General features: G+C 39.6%; 1 protein-coding gene and 1 long non-coding RNA gene across 6 annotated transcripts in view; one reads left to right on the forward strand and one right to left on the reverse strand.

The window, feature by feature from the left end:
* The window catches only part of LOC105491781 (phosphatidylinositol-4-phosphate 5-kinase type 1 beta), a 307,266-nt gene that overhangs the window by 188,519 nt on the left and 91,568 nt on the right, over positions 1 to 27,179 (reverse strand). For all 3 annotated transcript variants that reach the window (XM_071077710.1, XM_071077709.1, XM_071077708.1), the window contains exons 2-3: positions 5,104 to 5,188; positions 596 to 664 (exon numbers count right to left, since the gene is read on the reverse strand). In XM_071077710.1, the coding sequence (XP_070933811.1) occupies positions 596 to 664 (69 nt within the window). In that variant the 5' untranslated portion in view covers positions 5,104 to 5,188. The remainder of the gene's footprint in view (positions 1 to 595; positions 665 to 5,103; positions 5,189 to 27,179) is intronic.
* The window catches only part of LOC139358117 (uncharacterized), a 43,405-nt gene that overhangs the window by 11,459 nt on the left and 4,767 nt on the right, over positions 1 to 27,179 (forward strand). For 2 of the 3 annotated variants that reach the window (XR_011612482.1, XR_011612480.1), the window contains 3 exons: positions 631 to 753; positions 3,829 to 4,030; positions 4,428 to 4,516. This is a non-coding gene — a long non-coding RNA (uncharacterized lncRNA). Of the gene's footprint in view, positions 1 to 630; positions 754 to 3,828; positions 4,031 to 4,427; positions 4,517 to 5,454; positions 5,536 to 27,179 lie in introns of those variants that run through there. The other variant, XR_011612481.1, reaches the window with a different exon arrangement.

A 27,179-nucleotide genomic window follows, 5' to 3' on the forward strand; every position in this document is an offset into this window, starting at 1 on the left:
TTGACCCTCAAAGATCCCCATGCCCTAATCCTTGGGACCTGTGAATATGTCACCTTATAAGGCAAAAATGAATTCAAGTTGCAGAGGAAATTAATGTTGCTAATCAGCTGATCTTTTAGATAAAGAATATTACTTTTTATTAATATTTTTCCGTGTTTCTGTGAGCCTAGGAGGGCTCAATGCAATCACACAGGCCCTTTAAAGTGTCAGGGTGATACAGCCTGGGAACGACTCCACCAGCCATTGCTGGCTTTGAAGATGGCAGGGAGCCACGACACAGGGCACGCGGGGAGCCTCTAGAAGCCGGGAAAGACAAGGACCGGACTCTCCCCTGGAGTGTCCAGGAATGAATACAGTTCTGCAGACACGTGGATTTCAGCCCAGGGAGACCCATGTTAGGCTTCTGACTTACTGAACTAGAAGATAATGTATGTATGTTGTCTTAGCCACTAAATTTGCAGTGATTAGTTACAGCAGCAACTGGAAACTAAGATAGTAACTTACAACTGCTTTGGAGAAAGAAAGGCCTTTGATAGTATTCATGTACCAAACAGCAACACGGTGTTCCTCTTTAGAAAATAAAATGCACGCTCACCTTTTTATAGGTTTTTTCTTCATTTTGTTTTCCAGGTGCTGCCTCTCCATTTTCAGCAGCAGACGACATCTACAAGAGAAACACATTGCCATTTGAACTTGAATGCTACTCTGAAATACAATATATTAATAATATTGCTAACCAAAGGATCTATTTTAGTTAAGCATGTTTTTGTTATGGCTATTGCTGTTGCTCCTAACAAAGGAAGAAAGAAAAATTTCAAAATACTAAAAAAGAAATCTGCATTCCTTAATCTTTCAAAAATAAATCCAAAACTTTTTCGTAATGTATTTTATCCCATATGCTCTAAGAAAGCATGTACATGTGTATAAGTTTCTGTCTACAAAGCTTTTTTTTTTTTTTTTGAGACAGGGTTTCATTCTATCACCCAGGCTGGAATTGGAATGCAGTGGTGTGATCATGGCTCACTGCAGCCTCAAACTCTTAAGTTCAAGCAGTCCTCCCACCTCAGCCTCTCGAGTAACTGAGATTATAGGCATGAGCCACGGTGCCCAGGCTACACAGCTTTTTAAAAAACTTCTCTTCTGGTTATAAATGCTCACTGTAAAAATATGTGGGAAGTACAAAAAAATACGAGTCAGTACAAAAAAATTACTCAATTCACTACCCTTGGGCAACTCCACTATTGATATTTTATCATATTTTTATTTTGTGTATTTTCATATGAAAAAACTTACAATACTATCTTACCCAGTATTTTTCACTGAACATTTATGTAATCAATATTTTCCCATTTGATTACAAAAATATCTTTGTAAGAATAATTTTTTTCTAGTTGTAAGATATACCACTCTGAACACCACTGTGTGTTAATACTTTAGTCAATGCTAATCTTGAAGGATAGTTGAGGCAGCTCAAAGAGTTTTGCTCCCGCAAATAGTACAATAATTATTTTATGCTTATATCTTTATCTAACATCAATGTTTTCTTGGACTAGATTCTTGGAATTGCTAGGGCATCCTAGGGTATTAAAAATTTAAATTATTAATTATTATTATTTAAAAATTATTGGTAAATTTATTTCCAGAAGAATATACTCATTCACACTGCTATCAGCAGTGAGTGAGGGCTCGTTTCTTTTTTTTTTTTTTTTTTTTTTTGAGACGGAGTCTTGCTCTGTCACCCAGGCTGGAGTGCAGTGGCCGGACCTCAGCTCACTGCAAGCTCCGCCTCCCGGGTTTATGCCGTTCTCCTGCCTCAGCCTCCCGAGTAGCTGGGACTACAGGCGCCTGCCTCCTCGCCCGGCTAGTTTTTTTGTATTTTTTAGTAGAGACGGGGTTTCACCGTGTTAGCCGGGATCGTCTCTCGATCTCCTGGCCTCGTGATCCACCCGTCTCGGCCTCCCAAAGTGCTGGGATTACAGGCTTGAGCCACCGCGCCCGGCCGAGGGCTCGTTTCATTACACATTTAGTAATGACTGTTATCATCTTAAACAGCTTTGCTAATCTGACAGGTAAAAGAAATCATCTCCTGGTTTTAATTTGCATCTGTGAAAATTACTGGTGAAGGTTAACATCGTTTTCACGTCATTTTTAGTTCTTCATATTTCTTCGAGTTTTCCATTGTTTCGTCCATTTATCTATGGAGGTTTCCATTCTATTAATGTTTCCATATCTATTAATGTTTCCATTATTGATTTTTACCTATTATGGTTATTCATACTAGTGGTTTGCTTATTTTTATGCTTTAAGGTCATTAATTGCTTGCCAAGTATATTACTAATAGTCTTCTGTTATTATGTGCCTTTTTGTTTGTTTCTGAGACAGGGTCTCACTTTGTCACTCAGGCTGGAGTATACTGGTGTCATCACAACTCACTGCAGCCTCGACCTCCCAGGCTCAGACAATCCTCCCGCCTCAGCCTCCCAAGTAGCTGGGACTACAGGCGCTCATCACCATGTCTGGCTAATTTTTTGCAATTATTTTGGTAGAGACAGGGTTTTGCTATGTTGCCCAGGCTGGTCTCGAACTCCTGAGCTCAAGCAATCCTCCTGCCTCAGCCTTCCGAAGTGCTGGGACTACAGGCATGAGTCACTGTGCCCAGTCTACCGTGTGCCTTTTAACTTGTTTCATAATTATGATATAGAAAAGTTTTACATTTTTACACACTCAAAACTATTACATATCTTTGTGAATTCTTTTAATGCCTTAAGATAAAATATATTTTTTCATTGAGAGATCTGATCTTCAAATGTGTTTCTCTCTTTTCCTAATGATAAGATTTTCACATGTAACCTATAATTCATCTGAATTTTTAAAGCCAGTTATGTTACTTCTGTGGTAAATAAGGGTAACTTCATAATTAGGGAACCACAATATTTAAGGGTCTTACCTTAAATTGCATGCAGAACATTTAATACCAAGGAAGGGTAAAGTTTCTGACTTTCTTTTATGCCTTTGAAGCATGCTTTAAATTCTGGGCTTTTAATAAACACAGCATATGCTAAACCTAGGAATTCATCAACTATTTCTCTGCCTTGGAACTAAGTGACTGAGTTTACCCACACTGCCATGAGCTTGATATGACTAAAAACCATCCAGGAAAATAAATGCAAGAATCACGGTGAGCCAACCTCACTAGATCTAGTACTGCCCACCAATCAAACCACCCTTTTACAGAATTTTGCAGTTCTATTTGTGTCTATTTAAACTGTCTGTGTTAGAATAGAGTCTTCAAGGACAGATGTTTCACAAACTATTGTTTTCCATCTGTATCTGCTTAAATTGACTTAAAGAATAATTCATTTTTCTAGTCTCTTTATAATAATATTTTGGTAAGTTTTGAATAAAAATGCCAGAAGAATTAAAATGGTTTATATATCATGCTCAGGGTAAAATACAGGCCTTCAACTGTTTAACAGAGCCAAGACCTCCCTAAAGAATGCCATTCTAGTAATTTCACCTTTAAGACTTTGCAGCTTTTAAAACCAAAAAACTACAAGAGCAACTCTGAAGGGTGCTTAAAAAAACAACCTTAATGAGAGGTTAACTAACTAGCATGAATGAAGGACGGAGGATGAGATGGTCTTAAAGTATTTTTTATTACTTTGTGAATCACCCCTGACTTGACAGTAGGGAAGAGGAGAAAAACATGTAAACTTCTATTTTTTTAAAAACACACTTCCTTTTAAGCAGCACAACATATAATAATGATAAACGAAGGCCATGAACTATCATCTGGATTCAAGGGTTATTTATTTGTTTTTCCTATAGAGTGATGTTTAACAAAGTTCACATGAACCTATTAACCAGGGACATTGGAGTTGGAGACGCCATGTAGCAGGGACAAAGAAGATGCTTGGGGATGTACTGGTAAACTGCAAAGGGCTATTACAATGGTCGCAATGATGACTACTGTTTCTTCTTAGACTTGTTATGCTTCTGCACCACATCATCTGTAACTAATGAAGCCAAGGTAAGTATGAATTAAAAACATCATTTTAAAAAACATTATATAATCAGGTTGGGCATGGTGGCTCACACCTGTAATCACAGCACTTTGGGATGCTGGGATGGGATGATCACTTGAGGCCAGTAGTATGAGACCAGCCTGGGAAAAACAGTGAGACCTCATCTCTATAAAAAATAAAAAATTAGCCAGGCGCAATGTCTTGCACCTATTGTCCCGGCTACACAGGAGGCTGAGGTGGGAGGATTGCTTGAGCCCAGGAGTTTGAGGCTGTAGTGAGCCATGATCACACCACTGCACTCCAGCCTGGGCAACAGAGGAAGAGCCTGTCTCAAAAAGAAAAACAAAAGCAAACACTGTGTCATTTTAGATAAGAGACTTGAGTATATTTTGGTATCCACAGGTCCTGGAATCAATCCCCGGCAGATACCAAGGGCTGACTGCACTGAATTTCCTTTGGGGGTGATGCAGATGTTTTGGAACTGCATAGAGGTAGTGGTTACGTAACACTGTAAATGTACTAAACTGTACTAAAAATGAACACACTGAATTGTTCGTTTTTAAATGGCTAATTTTATATTATATGAATTTCACCTGGGAGACACAGCAAGCCATCGTCTCTAAAAATTTTTTTTGAAGTTATAATCATATGTATTTTTCATGTACACATAAAAGGAAGGAGGAAAGATATTCTCAGAAGTTCTGGTAATTATCTACAGATGATGGGATTATAAAGGTTTTAGGTTTTCATTTTTATATTTTGTTAGATTCTCCAAGTATTCTACAGTGAACACTGCTACAGTTAAAAATAAGGAAAATACTATTTAAAAATTTAACCACACATAGTAATTAACAACAGAGACCACATCTTGGTTTTTTTTAACCCTTCTGGCATGCCAAAATTCATAAAATTTCTTGTTTCTGTTTGCTTGATGTTTGTTTCAAATTTGATGTCAAAGTTAAAGGTTATGAGCTAGATATATGTTTTAGAATATTTGTAAAAATATTTACGATAAAAAGCTAACGGCTCTATACTGATTTGATCAGAATTAATTAAAAATATAGACTATATTCCTTACCTTTGTAAATGAAATGGCAAGTCATCTGCAGTTGGTAGTGATGGGTGGCCTACTCATTGTTGAGACCGTTTTCTTTCCCAGGTTTCTGTTAAAATAGAAATTTCTGGTCATTATTTATTCATATCCCTACTACATCTCCCAAAAAAGATGAGAGGTAGCTGTCAGGATACATGCAATATAAGCAGTTAAAATTAAAACAAAGGAAGGAATGTGGGTGAGGGAAAGTAAACGTGGAGAGCAAGATGATTCTATCAGCAAAGGCTGTGCATAGAACATAAGCCACAGGGCCTGGTATGGTTGTTGAATAAGCTTTACAGTCTACAACTTGACTCTGAGATTCCTGGTTTCCAGAGGAAAGGAAAATATGATCAGTTACCAGATGCATAATGAGGAAAAGATAAAAGCAGAGCAGTTGCTCAAATGAACCACAGGTATCCAGAGATTCAAGCTGGAGTGGAAATTTCTCCCATGGATCTTCATAGAGAAGACAACATGTGACATGTGGACAATTCCTCAATATTATCCCTATGACAAATTACCTGTGATTTCCATAAGGGTTGATTAGACGACACAACTTCAAAGAAAAGTTCAAAAAAGCTGTTGTGCTATAATTATGTTTGATACAGAAGAGATACTTGCTTATTGTAATCAATTAAAAAACATAAAGAGGTATAAAATAAAAATGAATCAGACTGGGCATGGTGGCTCACGCCTGTAATCGCATCACTTTGGGAGGCCAAGGTGGGAGGGTTGCTTAAGGCCAGGAATTTGAGACCAGCCTGGGCAACATAGTGAGCCTCTGTCTCTTAAAAAAAAAAAAAAAAAAAAAATTAGGTCTTACTCTTATGTCCCCTACCCCACGATAGCCAATATGAACAGTCTGTTTGTTGTATAGCCTTTCAAAATCTTCCCTATGCTTTTTCACACACACATTTATTTCTGCCACTTGCTCTTATCAATATATTTTTCAAATCTATATATCTACCTCACTTAAAAATGACTGCATATATTCACAAGATGGACATACCATTGTTTAACCAATCACTCCTCCGTGGAAGAACATTCAGACTGTTTCCAAATTTGGCTACCTTAACCAGAGCAGGAATAAACAGCCTTATTCAAACATCTTTAATGTTCTAGTACTTTTATTTTTGTGGGAAAGAATCCTAGAAGTGGAATAATTGTGGGGCGAAACATGATAAGCATGTTAACTACTTGAATGACTATTGCTACATTTCTTTCCGTGCAAAGGCTGAAGCAATCAGCCCAACTGTGCATGGTGAGTGGCTGCTTATTGACACACTGATCAGCACTGGTGTTCACCATCTTTAAAAGTGTTTGCTCACCTGATGGGCATCTCAGTGGTTTTAATTCGCATTTTCTCACTACTAACAGGGTTGATTCTTTTCACAGGTTTATTGATGATTTACAATTCCAGTTCACGCCCTTTGACTATTTTTATACTGGGCTGTTTTATCTTTCTTTTATAATCAGTTTGTGAGACCTCTTCATATTTTAAACATTAGCTCTGTCCTAGAGATTGCAAGCATTATTCTTCTTTTGGCTTTATTGTGTCTTGTCATTACAGACATTTTAAATTTTACACAGTCAAATCTGCCAATTTTTCCTTTATGGATTATAAATTTACTATCTTGGAATTATTCCTTTTTGGATGATGGATTATGAAAGAGAGCTCCCCCAACCTGATGTAATACATGTATTCTCCCATATTTTCTCTTAATACCTTTATGGGTCCATATTTAATATTAGATCTTACTTCAAATGGAATCTAATCCAAATGGAATATTGCCTCAGATGGACAGCTAATTGCCCCCAAATCATTTACTTTATGATATTTTCCTTACTGGAAAGACAAGCCACCTTTAGCATACATTAAGTTTTCCTACATACATTGATTTAGTTAAGGCATCTACTCTGTTCCAAACACTGACTTGTGGATTCCTAAGTCAATGTCATATTGCTTTTAAAATGCAGTAACATGATCATATGCTTTGATGCCTGCTAGCACAACTTCCCAATGTTGTTTTTCCTTCAAATTTGGACATTTTCTTGCATTCATATTTTTATATGGCCTTTAAAAACATGTTGATTGGGCTGGGTGCAGTGGCTCACGCCTGTAATCCCAGCACTTTGGGAGCCCAAAGCGGGTGGATCACCTGCAAAACCAGCCTGGCCAATATAGTGAAACCCCATCTCTACTAAAAATACAAAAACTAGCTGGGTGGGGTGGCAGGTGCCTGTAACCCCAGCTACTCAGGAGGCTGAGGCAGGAGAATCGCTTGAACCTGGGAGGCAGAGATTGTAGTGAGCTGAGATGGGGCCATTGCACTCCAGCCTGGGTGACAAGAGCAAAACTCTGTATCAAAAAAAAAAAAAAATCATGTTGACTGATCTGACAACACTTTTATCTTTCAAGTTGGGATTCTGACTGGGATTATATATAGTTATTTTAGAATAATTTTTATCTTTAGGATCATAAGTTTTCTCATTTGAAAAGATAGTATAGCTCTCCACTTCTTCAAATGTTTATATCTTTTACTACAATCTTTTTTTTTTTTTAATTTGTCTTATGTCTTACTAAATTCACTCCTGGATATTTTCATTTGTCACTCTTTTAAATAGAATGAAATATAAATGCTTATCTTTTTAGAAATGTAAAAATATAAAATTAAAACTCCTTATATTTCTAGAATAAATCTTAATGTTGATTTGATTTCTTAATGTTTTTAAAAGCATATTTTCATAAGTGATATTGAACAATTGTTGTGGCCATCTTTATCAGTTTCGGTATGAAGGAATTTATACTTTTCATAAAATTGGAAGGCTTTCTTTATAGGCACTCAGGTTTTTTTCTGTTTATTATTCCTCGCGGAATTTATAACCTTTCTTTCAAACAAATTTGGGTAATTTATACTTTATTAGAAAAACATCAATTTCCTCTAGATTTCAAAATTTATTGCCATAAACCTGAACATATCATTGTCTTATTGAATTATTTTAATCCTTCTGGGATCTGGGCAATTTTTTTCCTCATTCCTAATGTTGCATGTGTATATGTGTCAGATTATCCCGTTTTAATTGCTTTGTGTTCAATTACATTAATTTTAGCTTTTGCCAATAATAATACCTTTTTTGTTTTGATTTTTAAAAAAATTTCTTAGATGCAATAATATTTAGTTTATTTTTCATTCTTTTTTTTTTTTAATAGTACCAAAAGTATTTAGGCTATAAAGTATTCCTAAATGCATTAACAATTTCTTTGTAAGTTTTGATGTGAAATATTCTCTTTAATTAACTTACAGAGAATTTGTCATTTTGTATTTGATTTTCGATTTGATCCAGGAATCACTATAAGAAGGCTTCTTAATTTCAAGCATTCACATTTTATTTATTATTATTATTACACTGTCAGTTTTTTGTTTTATTGCAGTGGGATAAAAAAGGGGATGAGTAAAATAGCTTTTCCCCCCAAATTCATTTAGTTTTTCCCTGTGGCCATAGAAATAGATTTTTGTAAGCGTTCTATAGACACAAGAGAAAACTGTAGATTCTGTGTTTATAAGGCATGAACACTATATACAAATACTAACCTGTATCATTATTTACTTTGTCAAATTATGAAAGAATTATTATTATTAATTTTTTTGAGACAGGGTCTGGCTCTGTTGCTGAGGCTGGAGTGAAGTGGCATGATCTCGGCTCACTGCAACCTCCACCGCCCAGGCTCAAGCGATCCTCCCAACTAAGCCTCCTGAGTAGCTGGGATTACAGTTGCACGCCACCACACCTGGCTAGTTTTTAAATATTTTTGTAGAGATGGGGTCTCACACAATGTTGCCCAGGCTTAAGTCTCAAACTCCTGAGCTCAAGTGATCCACCTGCCTCAGTCTCTCAAAGTGCTGGGATTACAGGCATGGCCACTGTGCCTGGCCAAATTATGAAATAATTATATCAAAATTCCCTAATATAATTATAGTTTTGCCATGTTCTCCTGTATGTCTACTTCATTTTTTTTTGCCTTATACATTCCAGAACTACATTGGTCAGGAAATAAAAGGCAATGCCTATAATAACATTTTGTTTACTATTAATTACATTGGTTATTACTATACTTACTTTTACTCATTATTTATTTGCTGGTTTGCTCGTATTATCTTTTTTATTTTAAATCATTTAAAAATCTGTTTTTCCATTAAAAAAGCAAAATGACTATACACTATCTTCACTGCTCAGACATTTTTCCCTTGGTCTGCTGTGTAGACATGGAGATGAGCTACCCAGATCTCCCTCTAAGGGGGGAAGACTGCCTTACTGCATGCCTCTGCAGGGAGCCACTTTAGCCTAGGTCATGGCCTTCCTGGGGCAGCCACCTCTTGTGACGGAGTGGCACGGTGTCACTCTTCCTCCAGCTCCCCACCAAGGTGGCCCAGGCTGTGTGTGTCCTGCATGGGACTTTGATTTTGTGCTCCTTCCCTCATCTTTTTACAGGTTTTATCAGTTTCCTAGGGCTGCCCCTACAAAGTACGAGAGTCTGGGTGGCTTCAAATGACAGAGATTTATTTTCCCACAGTTCTGGAGGCTAGAAGTCCAAAATAAAGGTATTGGCAGGGCCATGCTCCCTCTGAGACTCCATAGAATTCTTCCTTGCTACTTTTTGGCTTCTGGTGGTAGCCATCTTTCTTGGTGCCTCTTGGCTTGCCACTGTGTTACTCTAGCCCAGGCCTCTGTCACCATATAGCACTTCTCTCCATGTGTCTCCCTCTTCATGTGGCATTTTCCTCTTCTTATAAGAACACCAGTTTTACTGGGTTAGAGCTCACCCTCATGAACTCATCTTAACTTGATTATATTTGCAAAGACCCTATTTCCAAATAAGGTCACATACACAGGTACTGAAAATCAAGACTTCAACATATCTTTCTGGAGAACACAATACACAGGTGTTAATTCCTAGTAAGTATCTTGAAACCAAAACTGTGTCCCAGTACTTGCTTCCAGAGAACCCAATCCATGACACCTCTTTTCTCTTTCTTGTCCATAGGTAGAGACACTTGGAATATTTTTACTCTTTCATTGCCTGCTCCACTCCAAACTACTAAATATCTCCTCATAGTCAACATGTCTCTTCCATTTTAAGACATCTTAATGTACAATTTAGACTTCATAGTGACCCTATGATCATTTATTTAGACTTGACCGTAAGTTTTGCAATGTTTGTTGCTCATCACTCTTTCCTTGGCTCTTCATCTCCTCCTACCTTGACACCTATGTCCTGATTCGTTTCTCAGAAGTGGCATGTAGATGGCCCACTCTGAATAACTCCATGTCCAGAAATGTCTTCCTTTTGCTCTTATGTAGGAATAGAGCTCTTGGCCATGCGAGATTCTTGGCTCACAGGTCTTTTGTCCCATCTCTCTATAAACACTGTATTGCTGACTGCTTACTTCCCACTTTGTAGATGAGTAGTTTCATGTTAGTCTGATGCTCCCTCCGCTGGAAGCATGCTGGTTTTCTCTGTCTGGAAACCTCTGAGGGTTTTCATTTAACACTGTTCAAAATTCCATAATGATAGATGTGCCTTTTTTTCATTCATCTTCCCCAGTAAAGAGAAACTGACAAGAAGTAAATACATGGAGATCCAAATAGGCAGCTATGTGATGACCTGACTTAAACCACAAATAGAATTTAGGTTATCTTAATGAGGAATGAACAGGCTGCATATCTTTCAGGCAGTCCTCCATGAATATTATTTCTCCTAACCAGCCTTTTGATAAGAATTGGACAGTGGAGTACTCAAAGTTGTAGTCTCTGGCAAGAGCCTGGAATGCAGAAATTCCAATGGCCAAGTAAGGACATATTCACAAGGTTCAGGTCTCCTTAGAAGATGTTACTAGGTAATCTGACACAAGAGTCCCAGTTAAAACTTATTTTCAAAAATTATTTCTGATATGAAAGAGAGCTAACCTATGGTGTCATATGACTGGACTGTTGAGCACCAGGCTCAGTGAGGAATAATACATGCCAGGCAATTACTTGTTTTTTTTTTTTTTTCACTATGTGGTTACTTATCTATTATTTCTGGTATTTAGTATCTGGATTCTGTGACCTTAAGGAATAATTCATACTGTTTCATAGCTTTCTATAGTTCTATGTTTTCACTCGATTTGAGAGAAAGGAAGATCATTTATCGAGCAACTACGATGTGTGAAATGCTGCCACATACATGATCTCATTTATTCTTGCAAATAATCCCTTGGCACTCCCCAATTTAACATGTGCTATTTTGACACTTGTAACTGTCCTATACAGTCCATGGGATGCCGTCATTTTAATTTTGCTGAGCTGGGCTCTCTTGCTGTGAGGCTGCTTTGTAAAAGGGAAGCCCTTAGTTGGTGAATGAACCTAGCAACCATCCACTCCCACCCCACGCAGCTCCATCTCAGCCTGGCTTTGCCATTCTCTAAACCAATGCTGGGCATTACAACCACCAGGGAAGTTTTTTGAAAATTCAGCTTCTGGGGCCTCACACTGAAGCCAGGGAATCACTACCTCTGCGTGGTAGACCTAGGGAGTCAGTATTTTCAGCATGCTTCACAGGCTTGGGATCATCTAAGCTACTCTGTCTAGTAAAGGCAATAAAGAGAATTTATCACTTCAGGAGTGCTTTCAGGGTCTATTAGGGAAAACAGAAACCATTCTGAATATTAAACTACTCTGAATATTAAAGAGGGGAAATTTAATACATGGAACTGGTTATAAAAGTGATGAGTGAGCTGAAAAGCTAAGCAAGAGATGGTGATGAAACAGATTAAAATCAACATGATGCCACTATTGCTTTTAGGGCTGCAGGCACAAGAGGAGGTGGTGTTAACAGACCTCAAAAGCAGAGGTCAGCTGGGATCAGAACATCACGATAGTGGTTGACTGGCAGAAGTTGGAACTGCAGTAGGAGGGGTATGTTTAGAAGCATGGAGAAGACAGTCACTATTGGAGATGCCACCCAAGACAGACAGGTTGGGGGAGAACATCCTGGTTTCTCCCACCCACCTTCTACCCACCAATCCCTGTCTATGGCTCCCAGGAGTCAACCTCATGAAAAGCATCTGAGCCCATAGGAAGCCTGAGAAATGCATCGTATATGGGATGACTTCCCTGTGATACAGAACACAGGAAGAGTAAGGAATGACTCTGAGGACAAACAAGCCAATGATGGGCCATAAAACGAAACAGAAATTATAATGAAAGTGGGAAAGCAGCGGGGGAATAAGCCTGAGACACATGATTCTCGATGGAAATGTGGATTGGCGGGTAGGCTAGGAGCTGGTACACACGTTTCTATTGTTATGGCTCTGGGAATCTGTTAAGAGCTTAAATAGATCACTACCAAGCAGTCAGGGTCTACCGCAGCCCCTGCATTAAGTCTAGGAGGAAGGAGAGGAGCGAGGTTGTGACTTGGGATGATTTTCCTGGAGTCCAGTCAAGTGGTAGGGCTAAGATTTGATTCAGGGTTGTTAAGACTTCAAACCTAATGCTCTTTCCACCATACACCTCTCTTACTTGTTCTCTCCTACTTAAAAACAATGAGAAGACTGTCTAATCAATATTGCACTGCATTTTTCAATTTGTAAATGCAATCAAAAGGTTAGCCAACAATATTAATTTACATAATTATTTCCTATAAAACTTGTTCTACATCAGTGAGTCTCAACTCAGAGGGAACATCTTAATTGAAAAGGTGGTAGAGGAGCTTTTCAAGACTCTACAGTTACTGAAAGTTTTAGATATATTGTGCCTGGGGGCCCTATGTGAGTCAGAAGCAACCCTTTCAACCTCTAATTCCCAAACTAGGGCCATACAACTCAGTATTTTTAATTTGTCACAGATGAGTTTACGTCTCATACATGGCCAAATAAGCGGGAGAATTGCTAATTACCTAATCACTTAACTAAGTAGGCCAATCTGTAGACACAAGAAGTAAGGGACACTAGCCACGAGTCCTTCCTCATCTTCCCATAAAAACAAACACTTTATTAAACACTGATAAAGTGAAGCAACAAGAATTAATTGGAAGAACACTGGGATAGACCTCTGAAGGCCTGGTTTCACGTTCATCTCTGCTGCTGTCCACTTCTCTCCGATTATAAATTGTGCTGACTCCATTAGATAGTGCTTCTGCTTTGGTGCCTCTGCCAAATTTCTTAGGTAGGGTCTCACCTCAAATCCTCTTTGGAATAAGGAGAGGACTCATTGATTATTTGGTCATTATGAGTGCAACTTGCCCCACTGGAATTGGACTTCCAATAAGATAGCCATATTCAAATATTTTCATGCCATTCAGGCTGTGTATGTTAACATTTCCTAGTGCATTTCCCAAAAGACAAAGCAATTGGAAGAGAATTTGGGCCTTGGTCACACCTGCATGTTAAAGTTAATCGTTTTTGTTTTATTTATGCTCTTTTTGAATTCATTTGTATTACCTAACACCAAATAGATCCACTCTTTCATTCATTCAATGAACATTTATGGAGCATAACATGTCAGGTAGTAAGCTAGGCCTGGGGCCATAATGACAAGGACAGGTTCTCGTCTTTAAAGAAATCCTATTAGCAGGAGAGACAGGCATTGCAATGGCTACAATTTACATAGTGACATGTCCTTTACTCCGGGTTTTTGGGAGGAGGAACTGCATAAGTCAGCCTGTGGGGCTCATGGAAAGCTTCACTTATGAAGAACACTGAAATTGGACTTAGAGCCGTTTGCTGGGGACATAAGGTTGAGAGGTAGAGAGTGGGAAAGAGGCTGGACACTGTGTTGGCTTGCTTACAAAAAGACCCAGCACCATGAAGCATATTTAAATTTTCATGGGTGTACTCAGAGATCATGAGTCTTGCATTTTAAGAATTTGCCCGCAAGTAGCCTGAGGTTTAGGATGTTACTTAAAGGGTTACCAACAGACTTCCTCATTGCTCCTTCCACCTATGATTGTAAGTCCCTCTTAAATCTTGTGCAGAATAAAAACAAATGCGTGAAAATTTATATGGATTCATGAAAACCTAGGGAGCTACTCCTAGGAAAATGTCAGCCTGGTAAACAGTTTTGCAGGGAAGATAGGAAGTATTACAGTTCTTCTTCTAGTGCCCTTAAAAAGAGGCGTGGTATTTTTTTTAATGTGGGTTTGGCAACAAAAACAACAGTGACAACAACAACAAAAGTAGGAAAAAGCAAAGGTTTAAAATGTGCTGGGTTATTTACTGAGGCTTAAATATAAACAAAACTATACACCAAACTGAAACAATCCTTAACGTAGTTTCCAAAGCAGAAATGACTGTATTTTTCAGACCAGAAAAAATTATCTTATATTAGGAAACCATAGGCTTAGAGTTTTTTTAAAAGAATATTTGCATAAACTCTCAAAGAAATGCAGAAAATCTGTATGTTAAATATTTGTACAATGGAGGCCACTTCTACATACATATGTTCAGACATATGGTACGTTACACATTTGTATGCTTAGAAGCTGTAAAAATAGAACTATGGTGTCTTACATTCAATGTAAAGCTCTCCTATTCTTACTGATGAAAATAATTTAAATGAGGTTTCACTTCATGTATCTAATATTTACATAACCAAGCCACTGCCAAAACCAATTCCAAATGATGGCACCTGCTTGCTATGAATCCGAATGGAGACCAATCAAAACAAATTGCAGGGCTCTTATATTCTCTCATAAAACACATTCATCAATTCTCAGAATGGCTCTCACAAAGTGAATAAACAAAATAGCTATAAATGGCTATGACAAAAGGATCAGCATCAAATGAACCACTTGTAATTCATTTTCCCAACAAAGGTTGTGCTAAAAGAATTCATAAGCCTTTTCAAGCCAAGCCTTCACTGCAAACATTAGACAGAAGAAAGTCGCCAGTGAAAACAGCCATGATGGATGTGTTGCTTTCAGACCAATGTAACTCACAGTCTTTCATGAAAAACACCATTACTGCATGATCTTCTCCTGCAACGATTTTCATTTTACATATACAAAGACATAGTATGTGTCTATGTGTATTTGGTGGTAGTGTCAGGGGGTGGTGGGGAAGATGGGAGTCGGGGGGAGTAATTAGGTAGATAGTCATGAAATTTGGCATGGAGGCAAAGAATCCATGGAGATTTAACTACCACTGTTACTTTTCTGTCTCTTCCCAGTCACATCTGGGATAATCACAAATAATCTCACATAGTTGAACTTCTTGCCTCTATAACTTGCTTACATTTCTTCTTCTCTAGTTTTTGTTTTGTTTTGTTTTTGAGACAGAATCTTGCTCTACCACGCAGGCTGGAGTGCAGTGGTGTGATCACTGTTCACTGCAACCTCTGCCTCCCAGGCTCACGTGATTTTCCTGCCTCAGCCTCCCAAGTAGCTAATATTACAGGTGCACACCATCACGCCAGGCTAATTCTTGTATTTTTAGTACAGACGGCGTTTTGCCATGTTGACCAAGCTGGTCTCGAACTCCTGACCTCAACTGATCTGCCTGCCTTTGCTTCCCAAAGTGCTGGGATTACAGGTGTGAGCCACTGTGCCAGCCTCTTCCCCAGTTTTTACCATACATTTGATATTGGGTAGACTTCACAATATTGTATCTTTACTATACGGCAATATTTCTCATTTTTCATTCACCAGCTCATGCTTTTTGTCCACATTTTATTTCCAAGCTATTTTTCTTTTTTCCTAAGAGTACATGCCTCAGGAATTATTCAATTATTACAACAATTTATTATATACCATATGTAAATAAAACCAGTTTTGACTGGCAGAAAAATGTTTGGTCTCAAAAACAAACAAATCTGTTTGCCTTTGTTCCTGTAGCAGCCGGCAAAGTATTTCTGGGTTTATGTCATTTTCTATTAAGAAAGCCAAAGCCCCACAGATCCCCTATATGCCCCAAATACAAAGAACAGCTGATAGTTTACCCTGCCAGGTGTCCGGGGTCTCTGTGCCTGCGGGGAAGTCTGAAAGGCCATAGCAGGGAAGCAGGAAGAACTGTTAAAGAAATATAATGATTGGAGGGGATGGCCAATGCTGTTATGGGCAGAAAAGGACTGAGCAGGAGACAAATTTTGTCCAACCGAAAAACTTTTAAAAGCCTTTCTGTAGTCTGGGTGAATAAGCTTAACTCATTGCAAGTAATGAAAGCGGTTTCAAACTAGGCACAAATGTAAATAAATGCCTAGATAGAAGCAGTCGTGAAATGACCACTTAAGATCTATTCTTCAATGAGGAGGGTATTCATTTTCTCAAACATGTATACCCAGATGTCTTTATGTGAGGTACTTCGAGGTATACAAGATGAATGAGATGGTCCCTGTTCTCAAGGCACACAAAAGAGAAGCCAAAACTCAAGCACATGTAATAACAGGAAAGTCTTTAACAGAATTAGGAGTTAATACCTTTACTTGGCTTTGCCTCTAACAAGTATTCAATCATCACAGTCAGAGAGCTTATATGGAATGTTCTTTAAAATGTAATAGAAAATTAAAAAGCAAAAAAAAAAAAAAAACCAAGGCCAAAAGAGATCATAAATCAGCCACTAGACACTGAATATTAAATTTTCCAAGTGTTTGATATGTGCTTGGCTGTGTGCAGGTTTAAGACATACTGGGCAGGCAGCTGCTTTCAACAAACCACAATTTCCCTGGAGAATCAAAACTAAAAGGAGTTCAGAGGAGACGGAGGTGACAGTGGTCTAGTGTCAGGGTCTACAGTCAGCATTCTTAAGTCATGGGTGAGATCTCAGAGCAGGAGGGAAGGAGCAGGCGTGTAGAAGGGAAAGGCCATGGCATGTCTGGCAAGAGAAAATTACCCTGTGCTATTATGGTGGGAATTCAAGGGAAGAGGATGATTAGTGGCAGGCTAGATGGCCTTGGGAGACAGCCATGAATATGACAAATTAAGGAATATCTGCTGAAGGCTTTTGAGTAGGAGGCCAATACAAATTGTAAAAATAATATTGCTTAAAAGAAGGCAAGATAAAATGGGAAGCGAAGACCAGATCTGAAGGGTGACTCTAGAGCCTGCTGCAATAGTCATAAGGATGAAGACCTGAAAGACCAGGGCAGAGCTACAGGCTGAAAGGAAGCAGCCCCACGAGATGTTTACAACAAAAACACTGTCAGAACCTGAGCAAAGCCAGGGACTGGGGAGTGCAGGGTTAGGAGTTAAGTCAAGATGGCGAGGTGTGCAAGCTTCACTAACTACTGAAGATCACAAAGTTCCCAGAGCAGCTTTCTCCCCGCCTGGTCATAACCTGTGCCACCTTTATCCCAGCTGCAGAAGGAACTAAGGAGGAACACTTGAACTAAGCTAAACCAGCAGATTATCCAAAGCAAGAACTTTATCTACAACACAGGGACTGAGTGAGTCAAGTGGTTTTGGTCCTGGACTTTTCAGGTCAGGTAGGGCCAGGACTAGCCAAGGTCATGGGAGAGTGAAACTAGGAAACCTGCAATTTAATCAGACTGTAGAAAGATGCACGGAGAAGGCCCTGTGTTTCCAGACATACAGAGATACTGCTCCAGCCTGACAACTCTCCAGCCGTGTGAGGTCTAGCCATACTCCCTAGCTAGCAACTGGGTTCTGGGAGGGCCCCTGTATCTTCGCAATCCATTCAGCATTCACTTGAGTTATCTGCAGGAGTTTCTCGTCCTTACAGCCAAACTCTCCTTGACTAAGACAGAAAATATTTTATCAATAAGCTGCCATAAGCCTAGCAGAGGTCATCGCTCCAATCTCCACTTGTCACTACCCCCTCTGGAGAGCCACACCCTATGTGACACATGATGACAGCTTGGTGGTCACGGGAAGAGGCTCTGGTGTCACAACACTGCCCAGCTTCACTACTGACTCTACTGCACACCAGTTGTACGGCATCCTCAAGTGGCTTAACCTCTGTGTGCCTCAGTTTCCTCAATTGAAAAACAACAAATAACAGTACCTCTCTCACAGGGCAGTTGTTAGTAATGTCCAAGATTTACAGCACTCCAGTGTTCTTGGCACACCTTACGCAGTCCCTGTATTCAGCATTATGATAACTATTTTTAGCTACTCTCATCAGAAAGAGCACCCCAAGACAAGAGTGGACCCTCACTGCCCTCCCAACCTTCTCGTGGCTACAGGAGAAACGCCAGGTATTCAAGGCCTTGCAAAGTGTGGTGCTCACCCTCTGCTCTGGCTGCTCCTCTGCCATTCTTCCCGCCCTCAAGGTGAAGGAGCCTCTGCATACAGGGCCTGCTGTGCCCCACGGGCTCCCTCTCAAGTCTCAGAGGGCGCCTTCCTCTGCAAATGTGGCAGGTGCTCTGACAGCCTCTTGCCTGCACCAACAGTGTTTGTTCTACCTGAGCTAGCCTCTCCAGGGCTGTGCCAATCTCAAATGACTCTCCCTGAGGACTTCCTTGAAGAATGCAGTGCTTCCTCTGCTGTGCCCTCACAGCCCTCGGTCAACACACTTCCATTCTGGACTATTTAGGTGTTTAGGTGACCCTGGACTGCATGTGCTCTCAGTCTTATCAATAATCATTATCACAGCCAATGCATATGAAGCACTCCTTTGTGCCAGGCACTCAGACAAGTACTACAGGAATTAACTCATTTAATTCTTCCGACAACTTCAGGTAACAGGTTTCTGTTATTATCCTCATTGCTTGGTTGCAGAGGAAAATGAAGGCAACAGAGAGGTTAAATAACTTGCCTCTAGCTGGGTGAAGTGGTGCACACCTGTAGTTCCAGTGCTTTGGGAGGTCAAGACTGGAGGATCACCTGAACTCAGGAGTTCAAGGCTGCAGTGAGCTATGATCATGCCATGTACTCCATCCTGGATGACAGAGTGAGACCCTATCTCTCAAAAAAAAAAAAAATTGAAAACTAGAAGAATAAAACATATAAATAACTTGCCTGAGGTCATACAGTTGGAGCCAGGATGGGAATGCTGTCTCAGTTCCAAAGTGGCTCTTACCCTCTCTGCTAATACTGCCTATTTGAAGACTTCGCTTATTTCCTTAAGTCCGCTACCTGACAATCTCTGCATCCTGCCCCCTGCCTCCCAGAGGAATGGTGGGCCCTTTGTTTCCTGCCTTCCCACCCGTAAACTGTGAGCGTCCATACCCATCCTTGTCCCTCTCTGATGCACAGCTAAGGTATGTTCTCTGCTAACCACAACTCATACCTGTCTGGAGCTCTATCAGATATTCTTTTTCCTGAATCGACTACTTCCTCTCATCTGGCTCTTCACCCTGAGAATATGAGCATGTGAACTCCTTCCTGAGACCCTTCCTCCTGGCTCCTGAAACTTCTTCTTCACCCTGATGCTCCCTCCTGGCTGCAGCATCATTCCACTCCCTTTATGCTCAAAGTCAACTCCTCAAAAGACTATTGTCCATTCTCCATCTTCACCCACACCCCTCCATACGCTCATGGAGGCACAGCAATCCGGCCTCCTGGACAACCACCCCAAGTTCACAGGTGGATTCCTCGTTGCTTCACCCAAGCAGTCATTTCATTCATGACCTTCCTCAACTTCTCTGAAGCACTGACACTGAATACCCTGCACACAGCAGGCTCTCAAATCTGTGCTGAACTGATGAATGACCAGTCCTCTTTCACTTACTGTCCCTCTTCCCTTGGCTACCTGATGTGGCCACCACTGTCATTGGTCTACCCCAAATACCCCAAATCTCTTTTCCCCATGTGCTTTATTAACAGGATCCTAGTTTTATTTAGGAAGGTAATGTTCCCAGTTAAACAAACAAGAAACTTGTATTCCCAGACATTCTAGCAGTGAGGTACCAACAGACATTTATGTCTAGAGAGACTTGTCAGAGGCAAACTCAGTTGGGACATGCATTTCTGCCACTTGGCATTTGCTCTTTGCCTTTTCTTCCACGGATGATGAACTTGGGAGACAGCATGAGCGGGGCCTCCACATATGCCTGGTTTTCCCTTCCTGGTATGTCTGGCTTTCCTCCACTTCTCTGAACACTTTTTCTTGGGCTCTCTGGCAGGTTTCCACCTCTTTGACTGTTTCTTAAATGTTCCTCTTCCTCATGGTCTTCTGAATTATTTTCTTCTCACTGCTTCTGAATAATCTCTTCCATCACCAATGGGTTTATCTGCAACCTACTTGTGATGACTCCCAAATAACTCTTTGAGCCCAGACTTTCCTGAGCTCAAGATTTATATTCCCAGCTGCTTTTAGGGTTTCTACAGTATCTCGCAGGCACTATAAATTGAAAATGCTTCAACTGCAGTTTATCATATCCCATCTTGCTCAAAGAATGCCACCATTAACACCCAGTTGTCCAAGCCAGAAATCAAGGGAACATCCCAATTCTTCCTCAATACACCATCCCCACAACCCATCAATTAAGCTCTTTCCAATCAATCTCCTTGATGTTCCTTGACTCTGAGCCATTCTCTGCATTTTCCCTTATACAAACTTCATTGAGATTTCATCATTTCTAACACAGATTGCTGCCCTAGCCTCCTAATTAGTCTGTCTTGTTGGTGAACAACATTGCTAAAGGGACTTTTCTATATGCAAATCTGTCTAACCACTCTCCTTCTTCAAAATCCTGCAATGGCTTCCCACTACTTCAGGGCAGACCTCAGAGTTTTTAGCATGGCATATGACCTCTCACGACTCTCATTTCTCCTCCCAGCTCACCCCAACACAATTGCAGCCATATGGGATGACTGTCAGCTCTCAGAATGCATGATTCTCTCTGCATCTTACCTTTGTACACACTTTAATGCCTGGCATGCACATCCCCTTCACTCTCGGGCTAAGTGCTTTGTCCTCCAAGATGCAGCTCAGGCATGACTTCCTCCTATTAATCCTCTCTTACCCCTTCTGAGGCAAAGGGCAGCATCTCTTCTCTATGCTCATGTGCTCTGGGACTACCTCTATTGTGACAATTACTGACTATATTATAATCCTCAGTTTAAATTTCTTCCCTTTCTTCTACACTATTGGCCCCTTGAGGGCAATAACCTCTATCTATCTATCTATTCATCCATCCATCCATCCATCCATCCATTTTCTATCACAGTGCCTGGCATATGGACAGACTCAAAAATGGGAAGTTTAATGTGTATATGCATATTGCTGTTGTTCTTAGATAAGCTACCTTGAGTTCAGACAGAATGTCTCATATTTAGTCCTTATACATTAAGTAGATGCTTCATAAATGTTTTATTCCTTCCTCTTTTAGCATTGGATAATCAATGAATGTTCAGGCAGCAAACTGAAATGAAAAACTAAGGATGGCTATCAATTTAGTATTTCAAATACTTCCATAAGGTATCTTTTTTTGCTGTTCCAGGTTCATTTCATAAAGTTTCAGTTTCTTTGAATAGTTTCTCTTTTGGGGTAACTTTAAAAATCATTATAAATGCAACTCATATCTATTTTAGAAATACTAGAAAGAGACAGAAAATCACAAAGAAAATAAAAGGGGCCATCAATCTTCTCATCCAGAGATGCCCATCATTTATCTGGTGGGGTATCTTCTTCTAATCTGTTTTCTGTGATGGTCACACACCGACTTCACTATCACCTGCTTCCAGACTGGCACAAGGGCTGAAATGGGCTGTTAATATGCTGGGACAAACCCCCGTCATTCATTCCATCAGAATTCAACCTAACAGTCAAAAACAAAACAAGGAGAGCCTGTGTGGTGGCCACTTTAAATGATGAAGGCTTCTTAACCTGAGATTGGGCTTATTTTGGAGCATGCTGTTCTTTGGCTTCAAACCATACTCAGGTGTGTCTTCTGGACTTTCCCTTATCTCTTTGATGAGATTCGGTCCAGCCTGACCAAATGTACTTCTTTCAAGTGGTATATTATATTCACAGAAGGAACTGTGTAATCTTGTTATTAAACTCTGTCAATTCCCATTGTTTTGAAAGTAGGAAAAAACAATCCCAAATCTTTAGTTTTGGAATATATTTCAAATCTCTCCCACCTGGCAGGGTGCCTCAACACCCACCACTGTGTGGATGTCTCAGTATTACACGTACCCTCTTTTCTCAGCATCAAGGAACAGCATAAACCTATAATTCTTAAATTCAGCCCAACTGAAAGAAATCCAGGAAGTATCTAGCATTGTTGTGATTTTTAGCAATCCAATAGGAAAAAAAAGAAATTGTGCCCTTTACCTAGTGTTAATACCACTAAGTCCCCCTGGAATTCTAAGTTCTCTCATGCCTGGGCTTGTTATTTTCCCTTGGACAGCCCTCCTCTGAGAATTTTCAGCAGAATAATAAAGGACTATATCCTGGCTCAAGCAAAGCACCCTCTCCAACCCCTCCTCACACACACAATTTAAATTTGCCTTATCAGAAGGAAGGCAGAGGCATCTGGGAACACAGCAATGGGTTAAAATATCTACAGACCAATCTACCTGTGTGGTAGCAGCAGGTGCTGACTCAGAGCGGTCTGAGAGCCCTAGGAATGGGCATGGAAGCCTGCAACCCGGATCAACACTTTTCCTATCTGGGATTTCTATATAAGGGGGAGAAGAGATGCAAGCACAGGGAGACAGTTGCTCAAAGTATTCCGACATTTGGAGTGCTTACAGCTCAAGTTCCTCAAGAACTTAACAGTCATAGAGAATTTGGAGCAAGGGTACCTTGCGTGACCTCACGTGACCTTGGGCAACCTAGGACACCTTTGTCTGAATGACAAAAAGGTACCCTTTCTGACTTAGCAAATACCTAAGGCCTTGTACCTAAGGCCTTGGAGAAAAATGAGAAAAAGATACTCTGGGCAGACTTAACCCTGCAAAGAAAAAGGCCCCTTTTCAACAGCAGATACAGAGCATGGCAGCTGAGAATAGGTTGGAAATCAGCCTCCATCTACCCCTCAGTGGAGCCCCTTTGTGCACTGCATTAACTGTAGAATCACACATAAAGCCCCGACATCCTCTTGACATAGACTTTATCCATGGACGATTGACTGGGATGGGTCTTCAAGGCCTTCTTACATTAGGAGGAAGGAAATGGTGAGGTCTGTAGAACCCAAGGTACTTCAAGCTACCCATGTTTCATCTCCAGGCCACAGAAACCAAGGAAAACTGGAATACTCATCCATTTAACAAACACCTGGGCATGTGCAGACCCTGTCTAGATGCTGGATGAAAAGCATGGTACAAACCTCAAGGACTAGCATTCCAAAGGAAAGGTCTACCCCCAACATTCGCAGAGCCCAAGCAAGAGAAAAAATGGTAGCCACATACCACATGCTGTGTGTGAGGCTTCTCCTCACTTGCTGGCCCAGACTGGGCACCTGCTGCCCACAGGTATCTCCACTAGCCCCTTCACCGTCACTATTTTCAGTTTCTCAAAGGAACCTGATATGGAAAGGCCAGGCTCATGTATGTCTTCTTTGGAGAAATATCTATTTAAGTCCTTTGCCTATTTTTGCCTATTTTTCAATCAGGCTCCTTATTTTTTCTTTTGCTATTGGGTTATAGGGGTTCCCTATATATTTTGAATATTAACCCCTTTTCAGATGTATAGTTTGTTAATATTTTCTCTCATTCCATGAGTTGCCTTTTCATTCCGTTGATCATTTCCTTTGCTCTTGAGTTTGATATTGTTCTAGTCCTATGTGTCCACTTTTGCTTTTGTTGCCTGTGATTTTGGTGTCATATCCAGGAAATTGTTGCCAAAACCAATGTCATGAAGCTTTTCCCCTAGCTTTTCTCCTAGGAGTTTCACAGTTTCAGGTATTATGTTTAAGTCATTAATCCATTTTGAGTTGGCTTTGTGTATGGTATAAAAGTCCAGTTTCATTCTTTCACATATGGATATCCAGTTTGCCCAACATCATTTGTTGAAGATACTATCTTTCCCTATTGTGTATTCTTAGCACACCCATTGAAGATCAATTGACTGTATATGCATGGGTTCATTTCTGGGGCCTCTATTCTATTTTATTGGCCTCTATGTCTATTTTTATGAGGGTGCCATACTCTTCTGTTTACTGGGGCTTGTAATATATTTTGAAATTAGGAAGTGTGATGCCTTCAACTTTGCTCTTCTTTCTCAAGATTGCTTTGGCTATTTGGGCTCCTTTGTGGTTCCATATGAATTTAATTTTTTTTCTATTTCCATAAAACAGTACCATTGGGATTTTGATAAGAAGTGCAACTAAGAGGACTTCATTCTTTTGCACAACTGTTGTGTACCCTGAAATTAGTCACTGATGAATAGAAGATATGTACTATCAATAGAGAGTTTCAGTATTTTCAATTATACTCCAAATGCTTTTTAAAATTAAAGCCAACATATTGATGGAAGGTGTGGTTATCTCAAATACAATTTTAGCTGCATCCAGATTTCCCTAGCTTTGAACTTACATATCCAACTGACAGCTCCCTTTAGAATCCTCACAAGCATATTAGAGATAGGTCCTAAACAAAACTCAAACACCTCTTTATTTCTGCCCCTGCAAACTTTCTCATCTCATTCAATGTCACTTCATTCCCATTTTTACTCAAGTCAGTAAACTTCATTTACAAAAATCAGTCATTCTTGATTTATCTCTCCTTCTCCTTAGTATGCCCTCCCCCAAATCTTGCTGATTTCTCAAAACCATCTTTTGTCCTCCCTCCTAATTTGTACCCCTCAGCCCAGTCACCAATATCTCTTGCCTAGACTAACATAACATCCTCCCACTTGGTCTCCCTGCTTCCATTCTCCACAAGGCAATAATGGTCTTAAGAAGGAAATCAGTTCAGGTTAGGCCTTGTGTAGAACCCTTTAATGTCTTCTCATGGTGTCAGAATAAAATCCAGACTTCTGACCTTGCCCTATAAGACCTTGTGTGGTCTGTTGCCTGCCTGGCTCTCCATGCTCATCTGATGCCATGCTTCCTCTCGCTCATCAGCCTCCTTTCAATTCCTCAAGTGCATGCACATGCCTCCCCCTTGCCCATGATGATTCTCCCTGGCCACTCTACCCAAAGCAGGTGCTTCTCTGTGGTTCAAGTTCTCAGTCCATTGTTTATTTCCTTCCTAACATTTATTGTAACTGGCAATGATTTTACTAACTACCTTTTATTTTTTCTGTCTATTTGCTCTCACTATAATGTAAACTCCACGAAGCCAGCAGCTTAACATGTCTATTAGGAACTAGAATGAAAGTTAATTCAGTTCAATGTCCGGTCCATAGGGTCTATAGTAAGTGCTCAAGAAATATTTACCAAGTGAACAATCTTACAACTATCTTAGAAATTCACCCCAATTATTGCTGTCCAGACTTCTATCAATTAGACTTCTAAAGCATAAACGAAAATTCCTTTCTTATAAGACAAACTCAAAACTTTCATTATACTTTGAGGACGTTTAATTCAAATCTGGGCTCCAATAGATATTTTCCTCAAATATTCACATTGGCTATCAAGTGGAACTCCATGGGGAATGAAAAAAAAAAAAAACCATCATGGATGCAAATTCAATTATTAAAAAAATAACAGCAGTAGCATAACAGTACTCATGCCTTAATGTGGAAAATATTTAAATAAGATCATTATGGCTCTCTCACAACATACCTATTTAGTCTAAACTTCTGGTTCCTTTCCACTATAAATCTACTTTGTTTGAAATCTCAGAATGTACAGCCCAAGACTTTTCTAATGCTAAAACAAAACAACAACAACAACAACAACAACAACAAAAAAGCACAGTGATCTTTATCATATTTTGGAGTATTAATTACTAACAACACAAAAAATTTAGCAGATAATTTGAACTATATGTTATTCATCTATTCTTTCTTCCAAACTCTTTGTGAATCTGTAGCCATGATTTCTAAGCAATTAAATCCAAGACAGGAAAATAGTATGTCACTGAGACAAGAAGTAGTTACAAGAACTCCTTAGTAAACCAGGTCCATTTCATCTGATTTTTCAGGGTCAAATGGTTTAGTAATTTCCTAAAAAGGAATAAACAATGAAGATTTTTAAAAACTCAGAAATATTGAAAAATAAAAACAATTAGCAAACACTACCACCATCACCAACAAAAAAAATGAACCCAATACTTACTCCAAATGTTTTAAATCAACATTGCAATTCTTGTGTGCTGGAAATTCCTAGAATATACTCTGTTCTTTGCACATATTGAATGAAACTCATCATGCACCCCTTGTCTCCCGGGGGAATGCCTATCTACTTATCAACCTGCTGAAGAGTTGCTTCCTCTGTAAAAACCTTTGCATTTCCTTCCTCTGGGTTCCTGTAGCATCTTGGACATATGTCTTTTACACAGCAACAAATAACCACAAAGCATTGTAGACATTAAAAATATATGTGTGTACCACACCAAGAGCAACTTAAGGACTTGTCCACTCGTCTTCGTAAGCCCAGGCCCCAGCACAGTGCCAGGTACATAGTAAGTATTCATTCACCAAACATTTATTGCAAAAATGAGCAACTCATCTCTTTTATTCCTTTTCCTAAGATCTATATATATGGTCACCATATTTTATAACCCTAAAACTGATAATCATGATGTCATAAAGGGTTTTGGTGTCATTTTTAGGTGCATAAAATAGAAATATGCTAGTTTTGATGTCCAAATACTAGAATTTCTAAGATGTTTCAATGGGCAACTGGAGGCAATATTTGGTAACTAACCTAGAAAACATGTGATCTCAAGTTGCCATAGCTATGAAAGATGGAAACGGTGGTGACCTTAAATCTGTGGAATAGATATCTAACTCTGGCTTCTTCCTCATCTCCCCACTCCCTATGCTCCAGCCTTTCTTTCATTCAAATGACACAATGGTAAAGATCACTGACTTCCCAGCAACCTCACTAGCCATGAATTACAGGTTGCTCTGGTTGAGGAGAAGACAACCTCGGAGCACCAATTCCTGATGACATTATCAAAACTCTCTAGTTTTGATCAAATGAGGAAAATGCTGTCTTACATTCATGAAAAAACCTGAAATGCAGATTATTTTCAGAAAACTACACTTCTTTTCTTTTTTTTTCAG

This window comes from Macaca nemestrina, chromosome 14, assembly GCF_043159975.1.
Source record: "Macaca nemestrina isolate mMacNem1 chromosome 14, mMacNem.hap1, whole genome shotgun sequence".
NCBI lineage: Eukaryota > Metazoa > Chordata > Mammalia > Primates > Cercopithecidae > Macaca > Macaca nemestrina.